Below are 20,680 nucleotides of genomic sequence, written 5' to 3'. Positions count from 1 at the left end.
GAACAAGTCAGGTGTAGACATGTGATGCAGTGCTAATCTAAGCATGCCATCTAGTGGTGAGAGAAAAAATGAATTCAACAAGAGCGTGGACTTCAGAGATCTTGACAAAATGACAGACGTCACTAGATGATGACATATTGTTGTACAACAAATACAATGAGGTTTATACCCACATTATAACATTGACTGCTCATATATCTTGGAGTTTTGGGGGTTTAGAGAGACCAGAACGAAGTCTTGCTCTGTGGTTGATGATTATGTACATCATTTTGTCAGTGAGGAATAAAACTCTTTGTCACAGGGATACAACTTTATTCACCAAATACGGAATCTCACTGATTTCCTGCTTTTTTTAGCTATAACCTAAAAGGTGCTGACTTTGCCGACAACTTCACAGAGTGGACCATAGTCAAGCTTAATGTTGGGCAAAAGTAAAAATGAGTCAATATTCCAGATGGAGATTGTAAATGAAAATTAGGGCCTCTCATGGGTGTGCAGCGTAAAAATCAACATGGTAGGTGCGATGATATGAATCATGATTGGTGGTGCTACAGGGCAAACGCAATCTCCAAATTTGCCACAAACTCCAAACCAGTGACGAATGTGATACCATGCACAGCAGAGAAGCCTAATGAAGAGAGCACTCCAATAAGTGGGCCAGCCAAGGGGGGCTTTGGGAGGCACGACATAACACATAAACAAACTTATCCTGACAGGGTCGATTTGCCAATAGGAGCGAGATACGTGGATAGTGAAGGAGGCCGAGAGAAAATGAATTACCTTCTCGACACACGTTGCTGCGTCACTGCAGAGCATCCTTTGCTGTTCCTGCGCCCCCAAATCCCTGCCGCCACCGCCGCCACGTTTCATCTGCCAGTGTTAGTATGCATACAGGCCGGGCGCCAGCCTCCAAATGTATTCATTTATTCAGAGCCCCTCAGAGAAATCACAGTGTCTTGTTGTCCTTTTTTTCCCTGGCTGTCCAGATGGAATTTGCGTGAATAACATCAGTTTAGTGAGGCAGAAAATAAGTACAGGCCAGCGCAGCGGAGGGGACTCGATTGCACCTTCTCCCACCTCCCACAAAAAAGGATGGGAAGACAAGTGTCACCTTCAAATACTCCTTTCTCCCTCTTCATCTGTCTTTTCAACTTCCAGTGAATCTTAGCAGGATGGAGGGGAGGAGCCAAAAGTGCGAGATCAACACAGCTTTCACTACAATTATTTTGCGTTATCACGCACTGCAGGTGCAATTAAACACAAGATCATGAATCAAAGAAGTCCAGTGTTGTTCTCGTTACAAAAAGGTGAGTGCAGCGCAGTGCTCATTTATCCTTGTTTTGTTTTGCATTTATAACGCAACTGATTGCAATAATTAATCAGATGTGCTTCCAATAGGAGGGAGAGTGTCGCCAACAAGTAATTGAATGAGATGAAAGTGGTAGAAAAAAAACAAAATTTAAATCAATATTTCCAACTTCAATAAAGCGAAAGAGAAATTAAAATGTCTTCTGTCAAAAGTGGAAAGACGAGATGTTCATCCACTCTTTCAGTAATAATTCACGGCACACACGTCAAGCAGTCAAATTGTTTTTCTTTACTATAAACCCATTAAATTGATTTCATTAGATCATGTGTGCGATCAGATTTAAAACAGTATTGGTTGCGATCATTATCACAAGTGAATGACAAAAATAATGTTTATTAATCCTACCTCTCTGAGAACTGTGCTCCCAAATCCTCTGTACAAGCCTCGAACACCCTGCACAGAGAAAACAAAGTTTCACAAACACAGACACACATTTGATTTCATATCATTCAAATTTTATTGAAAACATTTATGTTTTTAAAATAGCAAGCAGAGCATATGCAAAATCTCTAAAGGTAAAATACCGTAAAATAACTAAAAAAAACACAGATGCTGATATGGTCCAGTCAGAGCACTTGTCCGATAGTTGACCAGCATCTAAAATCACGTTCCAACACTTTTCTGACATTGGACATTTTCCAGTACTTTCCAAAGCAGACGACCAATTAGAGAACATAGTATAAGGCATACTATAGAGAGATTGTGCAACAGTGTACACAATAGACCCTTAGAACACGGCCTTGCTGAACAGCAACAAATATATATATATATATATGCTGTCAGAGGTGGTCACGTGTCCTATGACCTTGAACTTTTAGTGGATATCACAGAATTTAGTCCTTTGTGTTAGATTTGTTTGATCGTCTGACGGCCTCTTGCCCCAACAGTGCTATTATTACCAAAACATAAAAATATAGAACAAAAATTGCATTAAACCAGAACAATCCCTTCAGAAAGTGACATCGACTGCTGTGTACCTCTGCTCTGAGTGTCGCCAGCAGTATGTGGTGGGTAGTGGATGAGGGAGAAGCCTGGGCCCGTTGTTTGATCACCTCTGTGGGAACCCGGATAAGGCACGCCACCTACAGGATGGACAGAGCATGAGTTAAACAAACAAGCACATATTTATGATCTCAATCTACAGTAGTGTCCATCATAAGGGTTTTGAATACTCTTAACATATTGCATCTGACTGCATTAACCTGTGAACAAGAGGATCACTCACTGCCCTACACACCACTGCACTGCTGCTGTATGATCGTCTTTTTGCTTTGTGGCAGGTGGCCATGACAACAAGGGTTTTAGATCATGTGCAATTGAGCCAATTAACAAAATGAGGAAGGAGGAAGCAAGTGCAAACATGAAGACTGAGAAGATTTATCAGGCTGACTGTGTCCAAACGAATTCCATCAAACACTGATAGATCCACATTCCCCGCCACAAGTTACAACCCATCCACCATATGTCAACAAAAATATGGACTGCCAACAGCTAGTGAAGACAGACATGAATATTTATGCCTCATAACTCTCATCGCCCTAAAGGCAGGTAGGCACAGCTGCCCACCTGGTGACTTGATTTCCCATTTATCTTGCATCAGAGCGGAAATACCGGCAAACAGCGAGCAATCTCACAGAGCGATCGGTGAGCCGCCCCCTGCTGCGACTCCCCTCGGTCACACAGTTGCCAGTCTGTTGGTGCCACCCTCGCCACACCAATGTGAAGCAGGGAGGAGGAGGAGGAGGAGAGAGAGAGTGATGGGGAGAGAGAGAGAGAGAGAGAGAGAGAGAGAGAGAGAGAGAGAGAGAGAGAGAGAGAGAGAGAGAGAGAGAGAGAGAGAGAGAGTGTGATGGAGGCAATGCAACACAGATGAAATGCACCACTTCTTCTGCTGTGTTCCTTCTCGATTCAGATATCGCATTTGGGCCCCCAGCAGAGGTTTTAGACGGGATGGGGACCCAGAGGATAAGGCTCTTCTGCTCTCCACGGCAAGGGGAGCAGAGAGGAGGCTGCCCGGACAGCTGTTCAAGGACTCATTTCTGTCAGCTGCTTGTCCTCTCTGTCGGCTCCTCTGCCAGAAACCAAGGACGCCTCACGAGCCAGAGCGAGAACTTTTCTAGATTACACAGGAGAGAGGCTAAGTCAAGCGAAATCACAATATGAGTTGACATAACCCGCGAACATCAAAAGAAAACGTACTTGCATAGCCAAAATACCAGTGCACTATAGACTATTATTAGTACCATTTTACAGCTTTATTTTTTCCAGCACTGTATCGTTTTGCTGGCGGCCAACGCAGCTCCCCCTTTTCAAAACGCAGCGAGCAGATCAACCTCAGTCCCTCTACATACGAGCAAAAACAAAAGACTTGCATGAGCTTCTGGGAAGATTTCACTGCGCCTCTCATTTGTATTTCAGGTGAACTTCCAGCTGCAGCCAAACTGCAGTGCAAGAGCACCACCAAGTGGCAACACCTACACCTGCATCACCTCCCTTGCAATAACCAGGCTGGCTGCATCCATCTCAGAGATCTCATTTGCCCTCCCTTTGGTCAAGTTACCATTTACAATACATTGTACATCATGTTCTCCCCAAACCAATTCTCCAAAGGGCTAAGAATAAGGCGGCTAAACAGAAAGAAAGTGGCTATGACAAGTAATTACTGACGTAATTGGATGGAGGGCATGGAGTGGAGACAGCCTTTCCTCTCTTGTCACAACAGAGGGGAAGGCTGCATGAGGCTGAGATTATACCAAATAAATTAGGGACATTGTTTATTTGGGAGTAATTTGCACGTCGAGGGGGTGGGGAGGAGAATGTTGAGTGAAGAGAAGAGAAAGTGTGAAGTCTCTGAGGCCATTTCAGATCTCAGCAAAACGATGGAATTGCTGGTTATGAATCAGGCCGTGATGAAATACGGCTGGGGAACGTCTGAGCTGCATCCTCTTTGAGAATGGTAGATTTATGAAGATGTCCCTCATTAGAAATCAGTCTTGTTACCTCACGTTTTGAGGAGGGCTGCAGGAGGAAGGCTGTCAGGAAGACAGACGTCTGTTTCTTCACCTACTTCACTCGCCCTTCGTTCTCAATTCTTCCCTCTGGCTTGTAAACGTCTTATAAACCCATTGGCCGCCTTTTAAATTCCTGCTACAATTCATCTTTATTTACAAGCTGTTGGATTCATCAAGCAGCATTAATTAGGAGGCTGTCTGCCTCTGATCGGAGCCGCTCAGCTTCCCTCGGCCTGCTGCTGTTAATCCAAATGACAGAGCGTGTTTTCAATTTCCAGCGCTGCCCGCCAGACAGCAAAGTACGACGCTGGTGCTCAATCACTGGCAAAACCACGGCAGGAATTGGGAAATAAGCAGGGACTCAGAGCACATTATCTGTATAGCCAGCAGATCAATCTGCAGATTGAGTCATTGCATCCCTCTGTCCACCCCACCATTCCTCTTTTACCGCCCATGGCCATCAGGACGTAGTGGAGATAGAGAGATTACCGTTTAAACACTGCAGGGAGACAAAAGGTAAGAAAAACAGACAACTGTTTTGGACCTTGTCATTAAAATGTACTAAACTCACAAGTGATTTGCTAAAGAGAATGTGAAGCAGTCAACCATTTAAAGACACTGCCATTTTTGTTAGAGATATTGCGTGTCAGAATATCCTCATTTTATACACTCAATTATACAATACATTGGTAGCAATGCACGATCCAATAGACCAATGAACTCCAGCTGAAAGGTTTGCTAATCCCTTACTTAAGTTATTTAAGAATTACTTAGCTCAAAACCAGAACCCTGCTCTAAAGATAAATCTCAATGGCAACACAGTAAAGCTTGTATAGACGAGACAATCTGCACCTCTCCCTATGAAACTCAGCATGTGCCACAGTCTGCATCAGCACCAAAGTCCCAGGCCTTTTCTGGGTTTTTGATCGTAAACCCCGTCGTGGAAAAGCATCGCCGAGACTGAAATACGGGACGGCAAAGATAAAAGCAAAGAGGAGAGGGAAGGAAAAAAAAAGGTCATGAAGAAAAGGGGAAGAGACGAGGACGCAGAGTGTTTCCAACTTTGAAACAACAGCCAATAAATCACAGAGCGTGGCTGCTCAAAGGCGATGCATGGATTATTTCTCGGTGCCAAGTTAAGTGGCTGCCAGCGCCCCCCTATCCCCCCTGCAAAAAAAACTCATGCTTCCTCCTTCTCTCTGTCCCCCTATCTTGTCATGTCACACTGTATTTTCCAGTACATCCTCCCACAGACGTGTGGCGGTGGTGGTGGTGAGGGGGGGGGGGTGCCTTGACAAATGAGCTTTCAGGGCCGACGTCGAGCGAATGGGAATGAAGATAAATCTGATTTAATGGCTGGATAACAGCCTGCTAGAGCCTGACAGACGCCATCAGCTTACACATTCTTTATGGGAGCACCGCGCCACCGCAGTCGCACAAACACCCGGGAGAGGATTTCTCTCATTGTCTTGACCCTCTTGTTGTTTCTCTGTGCAACTTTTGACTTTCCTCCTCTGTGTCCTGCCTTTGGGTACAAGTTACGCCAGGAGTTAGGTAAGTTCATATTAAAGTGACCTTTGAGAACCACCCAAAAGCTGAAGCAAATTTCTACATTATAAGTGCAGCTCAATAATTCTGTAAAACCTGAATCTGAGAGAAACAGTTTCGTATGTGTGAACCCAGCCTGAGCCCGACTTACCAGCACTCTACCAGTTTTTAAATCATCGTTTAAACAGATTTTTATGGGAGAGCATTTTAATGTCCTTTTTCTAAGTGGTTTAATGGATTTGGTTTGTTTTTATTATTTTCTTTTATATTATCCTTCTTATATTTGTTGTCTTATTTTATTCTGTGTGGTTTTCTAACCATGCATTTTGTTAAGCACATTGTAACCTTGTTTAGATTATTGCTACAGAAATAAATTATTAAGGTTATCATCATAATCATAATTTTCATTATTATTATTATTATGAATAATTTGTCTAATCCTGTTTTGCAGTTGTTACCATGGTCACGTCTTATATCATTAACTCTATATATAAAGACAGACGGGGTGACAGCTCACCAACATGAAGCCCAAGCATCTTGATCGCCCCCCCTCCGTTCTGGATTGTGGCAGTAAGTGGAGATGCATCGCCCATCTTTATCAAGAGTCTTTGTTTTATATAGGCAACAGGAAGTTTGTTTTATCTACTCCCTGTGGTACAATCATTATAGGCTTTGAATGCAGTCTACATCTAGTAAGTTAGTGCCAACTGGAGCCCATCATCCAGACAGGCTTGTGGATGGGATTAGCAAAGCAATAACTCCCACAAAGCTTCTGTTGTGAATGCTGCTGAGTGGAAACAGTTGGTTAAACACAACTAAATAGACTCCTGGGGAAAGGATCATGGGCTGATGAAGGGGTTGACTGGTGAATTCAGACCCGAATAAAAAGTTGCTTATTCTTCTTCTTCTTTAAGTTCCTGTGTGTCAAAAGCTGCCAGCAACCAGCTGCTCCCAGCTAGCGTGAGACAAGCAGGAGGAAGAGCCAGAGAGAAACACACTGGAAACATGTGGCGCTGTCTAACATTGGCAGAATAGAACAATTACGCAAAGTGGAAGATGAAACATAATGCTAATGAAAATCTGTTACAGTCTACATTAATGTTGGCATCAATGTGATTTGTGCTGAATAATTCAGATTCTAACTGAGGTAGGGCAGAGAGAAGAGAACATTTTCCACGATAATATATTGATGAACATTCATCCAGATTTATTTGATTCACACCTTTTCCACACTACTATTGATTATTTTTGACAGATTTTCTCCCTTCCATTTAAAGAAATCTATATGATCACACACCTTCATTTTACAAACTATCTCCATTCAGAAGAATACACAAAAATGACTGTTGTTGATTCTGGTGCAAGTTCATTACACAAAGAAACAGTGGGCATGTGCAAACTGAGCTGTGACACCATCATGTCCTGTGATGGAAACACTCCGTCTTATATTTAATCGCTGATACACTGAGCCTAATAATAATAATGACTAGTAGTTTTTGAAATTCTGCACTTTGGAAGGCATTTGGATATATCTTTAAGACGTTTGCTTATGGACGAGAGGGCCAAACGCAAAGGAAAACGTTTTTTGAGAACAAATGATCCAGTGTTAAAATTATTTAAGCTTGAACTAATAAACAATTATGAAACCTAAAGGTATAACGTTTATAAACACCACAAATTTCCACACCTTAGAGGCGAGAACCTGACAACACCTGCCATTTCACTTGGTAAACAACAAAAACATTCACTCAACTGATAACCTTCCATTTCTCTTATCAGCTAATTGATTAATCGTCAGATTGCCGCAGCACCAGACATAACAGATCTATTGCACCCCAGCTAGTCTGGCTGCCACCACCTCTGCTAGACCCTAAGTGCAATCATTTTTAATTTAAAGTCATTAACGATGAGTGAGGAGATGCAGAACCATATGTGGCAGCAGTTGCATCAGAGAGCAGACATAAAGGCCTTGCGTAGACTCGGGGCAGCACTGGGGTAAACCTTTCATGGCTAAACCCTGAGATTACGCTCTTTGAACAAGACGTATCCCTATGCCTGGATGCAGAGGGGTCCCTCCCCTGCTCTGCTCAGCTCATCTCCGAGGATTTGTGCATTTGATGTGCTCAAATCCAGAACAGGAGGAACAGGGGTTAAACGTAGCTGTAACCTCAGCCTCACCTTTCATTCTCATGAGTGCTGGGCCACAAACAAAAAGTTGAAAATTGTGCCGACTCTGTTAAACTTATACAGTATCTGCAATAATTGGCATATTGTTTGTGACAACTACCGGACATAAACCAAGTGACACGCTTATTGAATTTGTGCCGATCTGAGAGTAACATGGTTTCCTCTTCAACACTGTGACACACCAAGATCAACATAAGTCCAAGGAAAACCATGGTTGGGTGTTGCTTGTATTTTTCTGATACTGGATCTAAATGGATAATTTAGTTCTGTTGCCTAAACGATGTCAGAACTTATAATTTTTTCTTTAAAGAAAACCCAAAATGACAATCAATAACAACATTAAACTGTAAACGGCTTAAAGTTTGCTAAATTTAACAATACAAATATACACACGTGCACATAATAATCACATATCAAATAAAATTTCATCCAACCACACTGATTTAACACCAAACAACAGTTTCAGCTCTCAATACAGTGGAATACTCCAACTCCAAACTCCTCAACTATTGTCTCCCCACCACCGGGGTCGGCGACGCCCACACTGTAGGCTGATGAGCTTGGCACCAGCAGTGAAACATCCCTCGGCTTTCAAATGTGTCCTGTGTTGCCAGGTGCTTCAATTAGTTTCTCGTGTTCCTCCCTTTCCACTAAACCATTTTCAAACATTTGCTGCACGTCCCAGTGTAGAAATCCTTTCACATGAAATACAGCCACACTTTTGATTGTTTAGCTTTAGGGACATTTTTTGTCACGTCGACAAGTGTGAGCTAGCTAGCAGCTAAGCGTAGGCTAACGCCACGAGCTGTCTTAGCCATGTAGAGTGTTCTGCCACCAGAGTCAAGTGTTACGTCAACTAGACATGTGCAGTGAGGTTAATGTTTTCTGTGAGCATGGCAACTATTTCAGTACTGAGCTCAGGAACCGAAATGAGGCACCGAAATCTGCATTGTGATTCAGTCCGGACGGTACTGGCCATGTAGGAACCAGATTGGCACCCGGCCCAAGTGAAAATACTAGGGCTGGGTATGTGTGGAATAATCCCATTTCATAAACATGCAAAACTTGGCAAAATTACATCCATCCAAAAGCCATGAATACTGACAAGCTAGAATTTTACAGGAAGCTGTGTTGGTATACTAGGGGGGCATCGCTCTTTCCATATCCTAACCCAACCCCTCAACACCACCCCCCACTTCATGCCATTGAGACTACCCATGGACCCCATATGGCTCAGACTCACTGCGGCTCCCTGCGAGTGATCGGGAGGGGACGGACTGAGGAAATTGCTCCTCGTTGCTTTCAAGTCCAAATTCCCCAGTCTGAATTGGCAGAGTCAGGGGGCCTGAGCTGGGAAAGTGCATGAGTCAGTATGCAGTAATGAGATCTTATTTACCCAGCTGGTGGAGGGGAAATGCTAGGACTGTCCAGAGGAAGCACCCTTAACTCACCCAGCTGGACTCTGGGGCCTACAGCCAAAACCACATACCCGCGCCCCCACCCCCGCCCTTCCCCTGCTGCCCTCCCTTATATAGTGTTCTGTGAAATCTGAAAGGCAATAACGTTAACATAACGTGGTGTTCGTGTGGGAGTAGTGGGAAAAACAACAAGACCTCTATTAACATGATTTAAAAAAGGTATAAGAGTCCAAATCCACAAGAGGAGACAAAAAGGGACAGTGATGGACAGACAGACTTACTACTTCACCGAGGGAGGCGGCCAGCATGTGAGTGACAGGTGCCATGTGAGGCGCTGCTAGTGCTCCGCCAGCGCTGAGCAGGGACTTTGTGCCTTCGTAGGTGACAAAGAAAGCAGCAGCTGAAACCAAGCAGAACCACAGCCATTTAAGGCCCATTAGTCAACCACCATACAGCAATTAATATCCCTCACTACCACTGACAGGGGAGACACTGAGGTGTGTGTGTGTGTGTGTGTGTGTGTGTGTGTGTGTGTGTGTGTGTGTAAAGCTAAGAAAGTGTGTCTCATACGGAAAAAGTTCAAACTTTAATTTGTCACCTTCAACAAACTCCATACACATATATAGTATAAGCATATGTATTTATACACATATTATGGGATTCCAACATCTCATCTTTGTTAGTTTTTTCTTTGTTACTATGTTTACAATTGAGTTGAGCATTATTTATACAGATCCATAATAATGAACAGATTTGTGTGACTTTTTGATTAAATGATCTATTGATTATCAAATACCACTGCTTGTATTGGTACCCTACACTTAATAGAATTGTCTGAATCCAATGTCGTTCTTAAAAAAAAAAATCTGAATTCAGAATTTCCTTCATACAGAGATCTGCTTGGAATTACTATGTTAATGGTGCATATTAAATCATATGGATGGAAAAGGTGTATTTATAGTTGCTATAATGTTTTGAAACTGACTATGTTTTTGCATCCAACCTCAATAAAAGAAATGCAAAAGCAAAGAAATCAAACTAATTTGAAAGTGGGTTATTACACTTGTCTGAGCAACAACACAAACAAGTCTGCAGAGTTGCACTGTTGATGCTTGACGAGTAAACCAAGTAAATTAATGTGTCACAGCTAAAACAAGCTCTAGACGCCAAACTCAAACAGTTACTCTGCATTTTGCGATCAACGAAGAAGAGTCTTTGTTGTTCAGTCTCCACCTCTGGGAGAACGTCCTTCACATCAGAACATATATCCGGTTATCAGTGACTGTCTTACCATTGGGGAAGGAGCCGACAGCAGCAGATGGGACCCCTGCGTAGATGCCCCTGAAGCCCCCTGCCTTATAGAAACCTTGCTGACTCTGCAGCCTGGTCTTAATGGTGTCCAGAGGGAAGAGGGTCAGATCCACACACATCCCAGCACAGCCTCCAGCCTGAGGAGATTTCAATCACTATGTCAGACACAGAGCTGCACTGCACACTCCACCAGTGATGGATCAAGTATTCGGATCATGTATTTAAATCTGCATTCAGTGGTTTGTTTGGCCACTTGGTGGCAGCACAAAAAGCAATTAACAACACTGTCATATTATCGTTGATATGGTAAAAAGCAGAATCTGACCAAATCGGATTTAAGGAGCTGATGCAGGTACTGAAGGAGTAAGAAAAAATTAGGGATACAGATATATTGGCCGATAAATATATATTAAGAAATAAATGATGTTGTAATGATTCCAAAGACTTGATTATCCAACCCTTATGACAAAGAAATGTATTGATGATGGTTTTTTACAGATTTAGCAGGGGTTTCATTCCAAAGAACAATAAGTAAAAAAGAAACAAATACACACAAACAACATGTATCTGAAAATTGTAAATAAAGTATTAAAAACAAAAACAAAAAAAACACACAAACAACTAGATATAGAGAACTAATAAAACACGTTTTTATATACAATATAAACACAAATGCACAACTTTTCGGTATTGTTTAGTCGGTAAAATAAAATATTTCATATCAGAAAATAGCCACAAACATGAACACTTTATATTTACATCGGGAGCGAGTCCTCTCTATGGAGGCCGCCATGTTATTTACAGTAGCCCAGACTGGACAAATTATACCCTTTAGAGTTTTTATGAAAACGGAAGGCTACCACAGGTGCCCTTTCATGTTCAGATGGAGATGAGAGGGAGAGAGGGAGTGAGGTGATGGGTATTCAGTATAATATATATAATAAATTCACCACTGGTCAATACGGGTTGCTACCGCCTCCAACCTCCTGAGACAAAAATGTCTGTATAAGAATGTGAAAAAGTGCAATATCTGCATCACCTCTCAAGGTATTATTTATAATAGTATTTAATATGATATATAAGTGTCATAATGAAAAAGTAGCAAACTTTGCTTTTGATTTTCTCAGACATTCTAAAGTAAAATCTTCTGAGACTTGACATACTGACAGTGGGGGTCACCATGAACAAGAGTGAGGTGAAAACCGTGTGTAAATCAAATCACTCGTCCATAGTCAGTCTCATTAAACTCTCATCGTTTGTCTTCAGGTTGCATTCCTCTCCAATGGCCTGCACTGTGTGTGTGTGTGAGCGGGTTTTCACAAACCACGGAACACATGACCACAGTCATTGTTTCTGTCTGATACTATTCTTTTACACACTGGTTATTGTTAAGCAGCTTAAAGGAATAACTTCCGGTTACATTAGCAATTCGCTGTTAGCAACATGGACACCTACACTAACACTGTGTATAATATGAGCGCCTCACCACCAGAGAGGCGACGAACCCCTGCTTCTCCATGTTCTTGTGTCGCTGTCAGCAGCTCAGCCCCTCACATCTCCAGATACTCAGCATGTTGCACACCGCTGCTGCATAAACATGCCTCTCAAGGACGCTGCCATCTTGCCCAACGCACGTCAACCTGACGTCATGACGCACGCTGTTCACGTGATTTTGAAAAAAAAGATTGGCTCCCAGTGTCTCTATGAAGGAGTTGAGGGTATGAGTTCTCATCACACACAAATGATAGGACTTCAGTTAGAAGTCATATTATTTATGTTTCTTTGAATAATAATTGGTCAACTGGTAGAATATCAGAATGTTTATAATAATAAGGATAATATCTACACAAAGTACAAGTGCTGCCCGACATGAAAACAAATTCTTGAAATATAGAAGGAAGTACATGAATGATAATAGCTATAATAATAATAATAATAATAATTATAATAATTATAATAATAATTAATTGTGTCCTACACTGTGATTCTTGTAAGGCGTCAGAAGCCAAGGCTGGAAACTACTGGGTTATTCTCTAACAATAGGTTTAAAATTGGAAGAACTTCAACCACCTATTAATTGCACAATATCTTACACTATGTAAATTTTAAAAACAAAAATAAATAACTAAATTAAAAATAATTAAAAAATAATTAATTAAAATTTTTTAAATTAAATGAATCCTGCGCAGGAAGCGTGCAATCTGCTTCTGCGCAGGAGGTAAATTAAAAAATAAGTTAAACTTAAATTTAAAAAAACTAAATAACTGAAAATAAATGAAAAGTAAATTTTCACCACTTTCTAATTTTCTGCAAATTTTGGTAAGAATTTGAGAATGTTAAAGCCCTCAAAAAGACAATTAATTTGCCTGAAAAATTATAATAATCCTTAAAATTTCAATAGGGCCTCAGTACCTTTCAGTGCTCGGGCCCCCACTAATAATAATAATGACATTAATAATAATAATAATAATAATAATAATAATAATAATAATAATAATAATAGAGATAAAAGACTAAAGTAACCTGGCACCACAAGTCAGGAATATTCTTTCCAAAAAAGGTGAAAAGTTTAGGCGTAGGAACTCTTTAATAACACTTATGTTTGTCTTCTCCAAATTGCAAAAGATGGTGTAGTCACTGGCCACGGAAAACTCATATACTGAGCTACACAAACATTGTCTAATTAAACTAAACTCTGACTTCATTTTCTATTCTCATCAGACTCCTCCATCTTCCTAAGAGAGGTCTTGATCGTCCCCCTGAGGGGATGAGAGCTAGATCTACTTCCCACTGCTGAAGAAACAGAATATAAGAGGTGAGTGACTCCAGCAGAAAACCTCTGTTCTGTGGCAAAGTCAGGAAGTGAGAGGATAAAATGAGAGACGGTAAATGGTAAAGACTGTAGTTTGAGATTTATCAAGGGTTATGTTGTACTCGTTGACACCTGCAGAAATAAATGTATTCAGTAATATTAAAATTAGATCTTAAAACTGTGCTTGTGACCTACCTTCACACACAGACACACACTCACACTCACACACACTCACACACACACACACTCATATTCTTGTGTAAGAACATGGCATCTCCCTCATGATGCCAGTGAGTGAGTGTGCTCAGGTGAGTGTGTTCTTTTTCCAGTGACACGCTCACTGCGTTATTTATGTGCTGCTGTCAGACAGGCAGCCCCTCCTATTGGGGAAAAGCAGGCGAGGGGCCGCCACCTCTTTATTCAGCCCGGACCTAATGATGTCTGGGCTGAGTGCGCCCAGTTTGAAGCTCGCTGCTCGCCATCCATCTTGTTGAAGCGGGTCTCGCAGGGATCCCAGTGAACGTGAGCCCCAGCTGGGTCTGGACCGGGCTGCTGTCTCTGCTGTCTCCCTCTGTATTAGGCCCGAGGATGACAACAGCAACACCTACTCCACACTTTTCATGCTTCCATTGTCTTGATGCCGCTCTTCAGAAGATACAGTTCAGGGAACACATGTGCGAGGGCTGTTGTGGTCTCTTTTCGTCATGTTGTCTGGTCATGTTTTACCTTTGTGTTATTTTTTGTGATGCTGACTTGATTCCACACTAAACGCTCCATCCCTTCGCACACAGACTGAGGCGGTCCCCCCCCAGCCCAGTCAATACAGCACATTAATTCTACACCATACCTGAAATTGATTTTTCGCTCTTTGTGCTGCTGTTGAGAAGTTTGTCCAGAGTACTGTCTGTTCCATCATACAAAGCCATTTATCAGCCTGTCACAGCACGTCCTTGGTTATTGAGATTTTTGTCATTTGTGCTCCGATCGCTGTATCTGTGTCGGTCTCTGTGGACTGTTCGCACAGGTAAAAACCTTACGGCGGTATTAAAAAGTGTTAAAGTTTCCAAACAAGACCATGTGGGGCTGAAGTAGCTTCTAGTTATTTATGTAATGATCAGTGGTGAAATCTCAACCTAACACCTTTTGACACCTGCACTCACCGCTCGTCAGTTGAACTTGAGCGTTTTTCCTGACATGAACTCGGGAAAATGTGCAAAATAAAAACACACCCACTTGCTCTTTGTGAATTTCTGGATATTTTCCTGCTGTAGTCTCACAAGGGAGAACAAGGACATTTAGGATGTGGCGCATGTCTGAAAGTGGCTTTAATGTGTCCCTGGCTACATGTCAGGAGGGCATCTCCCAGTTTGAAACTGAAGAACTCCAACAAAACAGTTTGGCATTGGCCTGTGAGTTTACCCACAGAAGTGAATGTAAAAATCTGTCTGGATGAGAGTATAGGGTGCTCAGTTACCCCTGTGTAAGGTCAATGAGAGGCACCCGCAGCCTGGGCAGATTTGCAGGAAGCACCATTGATCTTGACCCACTCCGAGTATGATCTCAGAGATAAAAGGGAGGAGACGAGAGGGGAACTTATTCACCGTCAGCCACAAGTCAGCAAAGGGCAATTCTAGCCTGCAGGCTGTCTTTGAAAAACTGAAGGGCAAAAGCACGGAGGATTAAGCCATGAGGTGGGGAGGGAGAGAAATGCAGGCAGATATAAGGGTTATTGCAAAAAAGAAGCAACATCTAATGGTTTCGCTCGCCTGCAGAGGAACGCGTGTGTTAGGCTACAGCCGAAATGAACCCTGGGTCAAAAGGTCACGTGACTCAAACAGGTGAGAAGCTGCGTAGAGTTCACCCTGAAGTATTTTGAATTATTTCTGCCTGCTTCTATCTGAGAGTGTGTGTGTTGTACCTGATCATTTACATTTTGAATTCTTTATCATGAATTTTCATTATCCTTGTTTGAGGGCCCAGTTGCTCCTTTCAGACACTGTTTCAGACGAGCGATTGTCGTTTTTTTTCCTGTACTTAATTTGAGGAAGCGCCATCTGTAATGGTCATTATTCTCGAGCTGAGAGGAACACACATCTTGATTCTGACACGGCGATATTATTCATGAGGCAGGGTGGTCAAGCAGCGTGGTAAACTTCAGCCGAAACACAACTCCTGCTCATTAGCCGGCCTAACATTTGCATCATTAGGACACTGCGACAGCAGGGATGGGAGGAGATGCGACTAAGCGCCTTTCATATACCTCGTTTTTTCCTCTCGGGATGAGAGGCTACATGAGCCCGTGGCAGGGGAGGGGGTGGAAGAGAGGACTGATGGTCCAAATGAAGAGAGCATGTAGGTGACAGGAGGGGAGGAAGGAGGGAGGTGAGATAAAGGGAGGAAAGGAGACGGGAAAGGTTAGAGAGAAAGCGGAGAATAAAAGAACATTCATTATAAATTCACTGAATCGACAAGCTGTCAGGCTGGGCCGCCGTCCATATAGTGTATAAGCCTCGGCTGCACTATTGACGCCTACGTCACAGACCTAAAAGTTTTCTCTCCTTTCCTCACCTTTTGGCTGCATCCACATCCCATGCCTTTGCTCCATGCTATCTGCCTTTTTGGATTGACCCCCGACAGCCCTGCAAACCTATGTCATCATCCCATCTTCCACTTCCCCCTCTCTCCTCCACCTCATGGCCTCTCATCCCTGCTGGGCCACCACTGAAATATGAGCTGCCTGTAGCATATTGATCCCATACCTCGCTCGCACCTGAAGATAGATAGATCACAGACGAGGCAAAGCACTGCTGATGCCTCCTCCTCCTCCGCCAGTGGCTTCACTAGTTGGTATCGACTGCAGTGATCAATTTCACCACGATGCATGCTGATGAATTCTAGGCTCTGGTTGTCGTCGTCTCAGAAAGAGCAGGTGAGCCGTGGGTAGGGCTGACACACAGAAGTGGAACAACGGAGGCCTTGGATTCGTCAGGATGTGTGTCATCATCACATCTGCTGCAGAGACATCAGCTGACAAAACCTGTCTCCCTGTAGAGGACAAAACTGAAGAGGAAGTTTGAATATTATGCATCGGATGTCTAATGCTGGTTGTAACTCAACTATTTAGTTACATTATAATATTAATTAATTAAATTGGTTCACAAAGGATCATTGCAAAGGCCTCATAGGTTTACTATTGCCTCTATTTTGTTTGGTGGTTTGTTTTATATAGTAACAAATTGTTTCATTCCCGTCAATGAATTGATTCCTCATTATTTATGAAAAAGTTAACATCTACATTCGCTTTAATTGCCTTTTTGTTTCTCATGGATATTAAGATTACTTATCATTCACTCATGTACAGTATTGAACATGAATATTAGAGACACAGGGTGTGGAGATGTTTTATAACGTTTACATGAATCCCAAACTCACTGAGGAATTGTCATTTTTGAACAAGACTCAAAGACTAAGCTTTAAAAGTTATTTCAGAATGCAGACTGGCTCAAAACCCAGATTCATGGTTTCAAGGAAATATATAAATGTCACAAAAACTGCTTTCTTCTCTACAAAGATAAACTATTTCTGTTTATCAAAATGTTTTTATAAATGTGAAAGGGCACTGGTGGGACAGAAACAACCAGTAGGTTGAAGTGTCTCTGAACAAATGTGCTGACCAGTGTAAAAGCAGGACACACGTACAGCCAGAAAGCCAAATACACAAAATTATCTCAAAGGAGTTACAGTATCTATTCATCACTACTAGTGTGGCTGACGTCCTCCCTCGGCCGGTGTTAACTGACTGGCCTTCGCTGCATTGGCTCCCAGAAACGGGCGACACTTGCATTTGTCACGGCCTAAGTGCTGAGCAGGAGAAGGTGAGAGCACCCGAACAGCAATATTTCACAAAGAGCTGCAAAAAGAATCGTGTGAGCTTTGTTTGCAGCGTCCTGTACCCTGTGATGAATCGCTCCAGCGAGGCTCACTTCTTTATAATCGTGCTATTGCTGCCTTTTGCTTTCCTTTCACACACACAGTTTCCCCCTATAGACTGGGTCACACACACATTCAGTGGGTGATGGTCTGATAGAGAAGAATGGATTCACACGCACTACGGCTCAAACAGCACAATTCAAAGGACGGAAAAACTCAAACACTTCTGCACCAAAGAAATTCCTTTAACTTTTTCTATAGTATAATGTGCTCGATTCCATTAGAACCTTTGTGTGTGAAGTGAGCACAGCCCACACCTCGTTGACTCGGCTAATGCCGCCCTGTCTTTGTGACTGCAGTGACAGATATCCCTGCCAATCCTGATTGCCCTCTAGTGGCTGATGCCTGATCGCTACTTAAACGCTCCACAAAACCTTGTGCAACAGTGCACAGCTTTTCTCATGGTTGCCACTTTGATACACACATGATGTGCCCCGAGTGACTCTCTTGACTCTACAGCATGTCCTGGTTGGTTCTGAAACCCTCTTTAGATGTGAGTTCTTGTAATTTCCAATTTTTTTTTTTAACCTATCTAGTGAACATCCAGAAAAGTAATGAACGACCTAACTGAACAATATATACCATCATGCTTTAATCTCGCACTGGAGAGACGAGGACTGAGGGCAGCAGGAACAGCCTTACCTTTTCTACAAATGTAAATACAAGCAGAGCAGATTATCACAGGACAAATTTTAAATAGAGCTATTAATATTAAGTATAAAATAAACATTTAAAATTGGCTTCGGTAATTACCGACGCAGTCCTGGAGTTAACTCGTGCTCCAGGTAACAGAACTGCCCAAACATTTCTTAACACTTCTCTTCAAAAGAATGATAAGGAAAGTTAAGTGTTGAGTGTCATCACCTCTGTTATCATGCAATTAATCATTACATCGCGTATTTTATACCACTGCATTGCTCAGATGGTACTCAGAATCGAATGCCAGACAGATGGTTGCCTCATGCATTACGTGTCCATTTAGTGCGTTGATTTTGCGCACCCTCGGAAATTGATGCTACTTGTCTGCAAGATGCAATAGGCAGATGAATTGTAAGGGCCGTGTATTGGCTGGATTTGGGTTGTGTGTGACCTCCAGTGTCGCCATGTTTTTATCTACAGAGAGCAATTTTGGAGGTTCCATGGGGTCTGTGGTGTGCCCTCTGGTGGAATACGCCAGTAACATGTACACTTCACTCATATACAGGAAAATAAATGAAGTGGAATGAGCACCTAAATCTGGACCAGTTTGATCATCGTGTTTAACAACCAAATGTAAATCTGGCTAATGTAGTAAATTCTAACTCCTCAGTTTCCTCTGAAACACCACAACACTCTTTGCTTTCCATGAGGAATCTAAGTTCAGAGCTGTGGTGCACCACGTGTCATTTCTATTAGTGCACCTCACAGTGCACAGCACAGTCAATATCCACCAGTGTCATCTGGGTCTGAGAGCTCAAAGTTGATGTGTGGCCTGCCAATAGCCCACACTGTGCTCCAGGCCTCTGCAGCAGATGAACCAGATGTGAACAAGTGGATTTCATCTGCACTGGCAGCCAGTCCCTCCAGGCAGCTGCAGATGGATCAATAAAACCAGTCTCCTGTCACAGCCAGAATGAGAAGTCTTGGAGTGGCTCTTGTGGCAAAAAGCCTGAACAGAACCGTTCGCTTTGTATGGATCGATTCAGGGCATGCACATCAAATGGAAGAGGAGGACAGGAAAAGTGTCAGTTGCGTGACTATGTGTGTGTGCCTGCCTAGTGAATGCATCTGTAATCTCCACTGGGGCTTCTCTATCACCGCCCCTGTGAGTCAATGAAGATGAAGGAGCTGTGTTACTGTAAAATATGCACAAACATGATCAGCAATCCAGTCCTATCTGTTCCGTCTGTGGAGCCTAATAGAAATATGGATCTGCTCTTGTACGCTCGCTGTCACACTGACATTTGATTCATCCCTGCATGTGCTGATACACTGGCCCCAATTTGGCCTCAGCGTGACACACTGACACTGCATTGTCACAGAGTCGCAGGAGAACCCCGACAAATTGTTACCAAGGATGTGAAAACGATTCCACGCTGCTGGGAAACTCGTACCGGAGACTTATCATTAGGGGAGATACATTTTAAACATCAGCCCGACCCCTCTTGTCTCCCCACTGCCACCTTCATGCCACATTGGAGAACCTTGATAGTGATCAACTCTGCATTCTGTTGCAGACGATAATTATGATTCAACAACAAAAATGTTACATCAAATTGTCCTCTGCTTGCAAACGATGACCTTATAAATAGCAAAGAGTCAGAGACACTGTGAGCAGTGAGGGAGAAGCTGACCTTTACATCTGAATAACATCTGGACAACTTGGCCTGATTTACCGTGGTATTGCAGTGCCATCTAGTGGCCAAATGTTATTCTGACACTGTACTGTTTATCTCAAATAGACACTTTAATCAGGCAATGTAACAGGGTTTATACTCTCAAATACACACTGCATGTACATTTTGGAAGATAAAATTGTTTTGCAATAAGAGTACACAAAAAAATACAAACCCTATTGCAAAACAATATGTCTTCGTTAGATTTGCATGATTTTCTGAACTTTTCATTTTGGTTGCCGTTGCCTCTGTTGAGCTCTGGTCAGGTTTTCATTCTGATTCCTCCACATTCGCTCTTTAACCTCTTCGGGAGCTGAGTTCTCCATCTACTGTCCCTCCAGACTCTGTGAGAGCCTTTCCCACAATCTGTTGTGTCTCTGCTTTCACCAGACCAACAATAGATGTGAGTCTCCTTAACCATCACAGTTCTGTTTGAGGTTTTCACATTCCGGCCAGGAACTGAGGAATGCACCAAAACTATGAATAATTTGTCTTCACCAGAGGATTGAGGGAATCCTCCACTTGACTTAAGATTTTTAAACAAATAGAGTGGATGGAAGATGACTCATCAGTCAATGTGAGTAAAGACAAAATAAGCTTAGATTAGAAAAATGATAAAACGAAAATAAAAAAAACAGCAGAACTCAAAAATTTGTTGA

The 20,680-nt window shown here is 42.5% G+C and overlaps 1 protein-coding gene across 1 annotated transcript; it reads right to left on the bottom strand.

The window, feature by feature from the left end:
* Positions 1–548: 548 nt before the first annotated feature.
* On the bottom strand, positions 549–12,479 carry slc25a26 (solute carrier family 25 member 26). The gene is made up of 6 exons (XM_053429361.1): positions 12,331–12,479; positions 10,825–10,981; positions 9,815–9,933; positions 2,347–2,451; positions 1,715–1,762; positions 549–671 (listed from the first exon to the last, which is right to left on the bottom strand). Exons 1-6 carry the CDS (start codon positions 12,361–12,363, stop codon positions 549–551), a joined length of 585 nt encoding a protein of 194 aa, XP_053285336.1. The 5' UTR covers positions 12,364–12,479.
* Between the last annotated feature and the right edge of the window lie 8,201 nt (positions 12,480–20,680).

The sequence above is a fragment of the Pleuronectes platessa genome, chromosome 2, assembly GCF_947347685.1.
Source record: "Pleuronectes platessa chromosome 2, fPlePla1.1, whole genome shotgun sequence".
NCBI lineage: Eukaryota > Metazoa > Chordata > Actinopteri > Pleuronectiformes > Pleuronectidae > Pleuronectes > Pleuronectes platessa.
Note: the sequence above shows the minus strand (reverse complement) of the source record. Positions and strands in the feature narration are given on the sequence as shown.